Genomic DNA, 5,000 nt, shown 5'->3' on the forward strand with positions numbered 1-5,000 from the left:
TAATAATAATAATAATAATAATAATAATAATTATAATAATAGTAATGATAATACTAATAATACTAATAATAATAATAATAACTAAGTAATTAATAATAATAATATCATTATTACTGTTATTATTGCTATCACAAAACAAAACAAAATCAATATAGCTAGGTAACTAAAATACGGATAAAAATAGTGAAATGGAACCACCACTCACAGACGCCCTTTCACCCTCCAGTTCACCTAGATTTTCCCCCCTCCTAAGAAACAAAAAAAAAGAAAGAAAAAAAAAAAACTCGCCCGACTCACCCCATAAATAAATAAACTCGGCCCGACTCACCTAAACTCCGGCACGGGAAAGCCCTGGACTTTGCAGGGGAGGGCGAATGCGGTTCCGACTCGCCACTCGAACGAGTCGATCTTGGCTCCTGACGCGACCTTCGGGGACTCGCTGGAGAACGGCTCTACGCGCACAGACACACAGACACACAGACAGACAGACACACACACACACACACACACACACACACACACACACACACACACACACACACACACACACACACACATATATATATATATAGACGGGTTGGTTATCGTCGTTTTCATTGAGTTTCTTGGCTGTCATAAATGTCTGTTTGGTTGTGACAAGGAAGCCTGGAGTGGTGAGGTTACTGAGGTCGTCCCCCGCTCCGTCACTTAATACAGGGAAGTGAAGTAACTTGCGGTCCATCGTTTTCAGGAAGAGGGCTTATAACTGAATTTTACTGTATGATGAATACGCTAAAGAAAAATTGTTTATATGTTATGTGTGTAATAACATTGATGATGATAGTGATGGCGATGGTAATGGTGATAATAATAATAATAATAATAATAATGATAAAAATAATAACAATAATAATAATAATAATAATAATAATAATAATAATAATAATAATAATAATAACAGCAACTATATTAACAATAAGGCAAAATAAAGTGCCCTCAAGTGCTATCAAAGCGCCTCCCCCCCTGTAAGGACTACCTGAACTCCGGCAGGGGAAAGGCCTGGACGGGGCAAGTCATAGCAAAGCCCGCGCCCGCCCGCTGCACCATGATGAAGCCGCGCCCTCCGGGGGCCACGCGCGGCGCCTCGCTCGACAACGCATCTGCAGGAAGGGGGACCAGTTCGCACTTTCACACTTAAGTCGACACTTTCACACTTGGCAAGGGTTGACGAAGCCCCGACTGTTGGAGTAGCTTTGATGATTACTTTGTTTTAGTGTGAGTGGCAATGAATACGATCGAGTGATATTCTGTTCACATTCTGTTCATTCTGTGTGATAACCCTCGCGATGTCGATGAATTAATGTGCAAACTTTGTTGTCAATCCTTCTAACAAATATGAAACAAGCAACGACTTTCGTCATTCTATAATATGCAACGCAAAACCTCTTAAAATGCACACGTCAATTACCATATAGATGACAACGTGGATGGAACAACACGGAGATAAGTCTTTCAGTATCGTTCTGCCTCTGTCCTCTCCCCCTCTCTTTTCTCACCTTGCTACTCTTCTCTTTCCTTACGTCTCCTATCCCTTTCCCTCTATGTCCTTGTCTTCCCCACCACAACCTCCTCTTCCTCCTCCTCCTTTCTTACTCACCCTGCTCCCTTCTGAATTTCTCCAACTTCCTTCCCCCCCGTCTTTACTTCCCCTGCCCCTCTCCCATCCTTCCTTCCCGTGCCTGTCTCCCTCACCGCCCCTCTCCTGACTCACGCCCCCCTCCCTACACACCCACCTATGCTCCGGCACCGGGAAGCCCTGGACCTTGCAGGTGAGGGCGAAGGAGGAGCCCTGGTGTCGAATGTAGATGTCGCCCCTCGCCCCCTCCGCCACCTTGGGTGACTCGCTCGAAAAAGGTTCTAAGGGAGCGCAAAACATTTTTAACTTTGGAATCTGAACATAATTCGGAGCTCTGAATGTTATGGGTAGCGGTAATGATATTCAAAATAATGAATAACCCACCATTGATTGTCCTACAACAATAAAAGCTTCACTTCTGGGTCATGCACTCATAATCTTCACAACACGAACCACCTTCACTTTAAAGTCGGACAACAGCGAGATGTAACTTCTTGAAACATCCAGAACAACCACACTACTTCTCCTACCGGATTACTGACCTAAACTCCGGCACAGGAAAGCCCTGGACCCTGCAGGGAATGGCAAAGGAAGATCCCTGCGGCCTGAAGAAGATGTCGCCCCTGGCACCGGCTAGCTTGGGAGATTCGCTCGAGAAAGGCTCTGCACACAAGATCAGCATTTTAGTAGCATGCCCTGGCTTAGCCATTTCTATGGAGCACTGAATGCCACTAACAAATGCCAAAACATTTGTCAGATTTTTTCTTTCTTTCAAGACCTTTATATCATTGGATTATTAACCATTCAAAATACAAATCACCTTGACCCAGAACACAACTACTTCGTCGCTGATGTCCAAAATCCTCTTCGTATGAAGCGCACACAAGCACACACACACACCGGCCAACGCTTTGGTTGAAATCAAGAAAATAAAAGAGTGGGGAGTGTCTGAGTGACTCAACGCTCTGCCTTCCATATAAAAAGACACTGACCTAAATTCCGGCACGGGGAAGCCCTGAGCTTTGCAGGGAATGGCGAAAGACGAGTCCTTCTGCTTGAAGAAGATGTTACCCCGTGCCTCCTCGGCCACCCTGGGGGACTCGCTCGAGAACGGCTCTGAACACAGAAGTCAATACACTTAGTGGGAAAAAAATTAACGGAGCTCTGAATGCCGGACGCGTTACTATCGTTTTTTTGTCGAAAAAACCTATCATTTCGTACATTAATTCTCATTTCACTCCCACCATTTCCAAACAAACAAAATCACATAATAATGCGTATTACGTATGTTATTTCCGACAAAGGCCCGTATATACATCTTAAGCCCTCTTCTGACGCTGGGAAATACAGACCTAAACTCAGGGAGGGGAAAGCCCTGCGCCTTGCAAAGCAGCGCGAAGGATGAGCCGACGCCGCGAGTGAGTGTTTCGATCTTCTCTCCCTCGGCCACTTTGGGAGACCCGCTGGAGATCGGTTCTGAACCCGAAAAGGTCAGACTTATTAATAAAAAATATTTTTTTCTTGAATCGGAGCTCTGAATGTTGACGGAAGTGATAGCTAAACGGTGGACAGCTAAATATAGGTAATTAAACCAAAACGTACAATAAAAGTAGTTGGTAACCTACCCTCCGTCGGTTATCGCCGTCACGACTTTCGCTTAGGCTTCCCTATCTTCTGAAATCGAAATGCAACGGATCCTACTCAGGGAATACAGACCTAAACTCCGGCACGGGGAAGCCCTGCGCCTTGCAGGTGAGGGCGAAGGACGACCCGCGGGCCCTCTTGAAGGTGTCTATCTTCTCCCCCTCTGTCTTGGGCGTCCCGCTGGATACAGGCTCTGCACGCCAGAGTCAGCTTAATATCGGTACTTTCTGCATACGTGATCATTCGAAGCTCTGAATGCCGCAGGTCTTTAATGCTCATGTGTGTCTTCCGATGATGTTTACTGTATAACTGTGATGTTACGATATATACCGAAAGTACATACGTCAGGTGTAAGATCCAATTACCTAGGGTTACTCTACAATAGCACCTCTCATGACTAAGACTGCTGCGCGCGCTAAACATTTCCATCCCAATACAAACCTAAACTCCGGGACGGGGAAACCCTGGCCCTTGCACGGAGAGCGAAGGAGCTTCCGGAAGCCCGCATTAAGTTGACAATCCTCTCTACCTCTGGGACCCTGGGAGCCTCGCTGGAGAACGGCTCTGGACAAAATATTTTCATGACTTTTTGGGTAAGTGCCATAATAATTATCATTACCCTTCTGTATTCTCCCCTCTCCTCACAGTTCGCACTCTTACCTTGTAAAAAAGTACTCGACTAAACGTTGGATATTTTTACATTTACATTATTTTCTTTATTTTGGAGTATACAAATTATATACATGTGCTGATACCGTTAGTAATTCTATACGTATTTACAAGAGTAAGATGTAGCGACGGTGAGGCTCGAAGGGAGAAGGACATGGAGGAGCATGAACAAAGCATAAGGGAACAGTAGCTTCACCTCGGCCGCCTCATGATACCGCTTTGATTCGACGACATACCTTGAACGTGGGAATGCACAAAATACCATGTATGTAAGATGTACTCCAACTATCTACAGTTCTCAAAAATAACGCATCTCATAGCAGACAAATCATTACGGGCAAGATGCACCTGTCAGCCTTTTACAAACCTAAACTCCGGGATGGGGAAGCCCTGGCCCTGGCACGGGAGGGCGAAGGAGCTTCCGGCGGCCCGCATCAGGTTGTCGAATTTCTCCCCCTCTGCCACTCTGGGCGCCTCGCTTGAGAACGGTACTGAACAAGAGCAGCTTGGTAACTATCTGATTGCTTTTAACAGCAACTGCAGTCTACATAATTATTTGATCTTTTACAATTCGATGCAGATTTTAATGAAATGCACAAGAAATACATGTGTTCTTATATAAGCCACTGCACATGTAGCTAATGCACAATTCATATGAGTATGAATTATCAGCGACGAGAGAGAATGAGATCGAGGAGCATGAACGTTAAAAACAGGGGGCCAGTAGAAGCACCCGGCAGCTTCATGAGATTTATAGGCACATATTTTCCGCATGTTATAACTCTAGATGAGCTTTCTTCCATTTCAGAAATACTTTAACATATCCTACCTTTTCAATAAACTAACAGAGAGAAAAATTGCGGTGGGACTTACTGTGAGTTATGAAGATTCTTGCGAGATGAGCCTGTGCATGCAAGTTCTGACGATTTGTCTTACCTTGATATACTGATGGCAATTTTGCGACTTGTAAAATCATAACTTCACGTGTATCCCCGCTAGGATTTACTGCAATTCCCCAATAAAATATGCACATTTTACATATTTTAATTATTGTTCTACGATTAGATTCACT

General features: G+C 44.5%; 1 protein-coding gene across 45 annotated transcripts in view; it reads right to left on the bottom strand.

Moving 5' to 3' along the window:
* Positions 1 to 5,000, bottom strand: part of LOC125027623 (Down syndrome cell adhesion molecule-like protein Dscam2) — a 384,720-nt gene that overhangs the window by 113,078 nt on the left and 266,642 nt on the right. For 14 of the 45 annotated variants that reach the window (XM_047616787.1, XM_047616788.1, XM_047616782.1 and 11 more), the window contains exon 3: positions 3,701 to 3,823. The exons of 30 other annotated variants lie outside the window; for them this stretch is intronic. In XM_047616787.1, the coding sequence (XP_047472743.1) occupies positions 3,701 to 3,823 (123 nt within the window). Of the gene's footprint in view, positions 1 to 1,772; positions 1,931 to 3,700; positions 3,824 to 5,000 lie in introns of those variants that run through there. One more of the 45 variants, XM_047616790.1, reaches the window with a different exon arrangement.

The sequence above is a fragment of the Penaeus chinensis genome, chromosome 7 (genome assembly GCF_019202785.1).
Source record: "Penaeus chinensis breed Huanghai No. 1 chromosome 7, ASM1920278v2, whole genome shotgun sequence".
In the NCBI taxonomy this organism is placed as follows: Eukaryota; Metazoa; Arthropoda; class Malacostraca; order Decapoda; family Penaeidae; genus Penaeus; species Penaeus chinensis.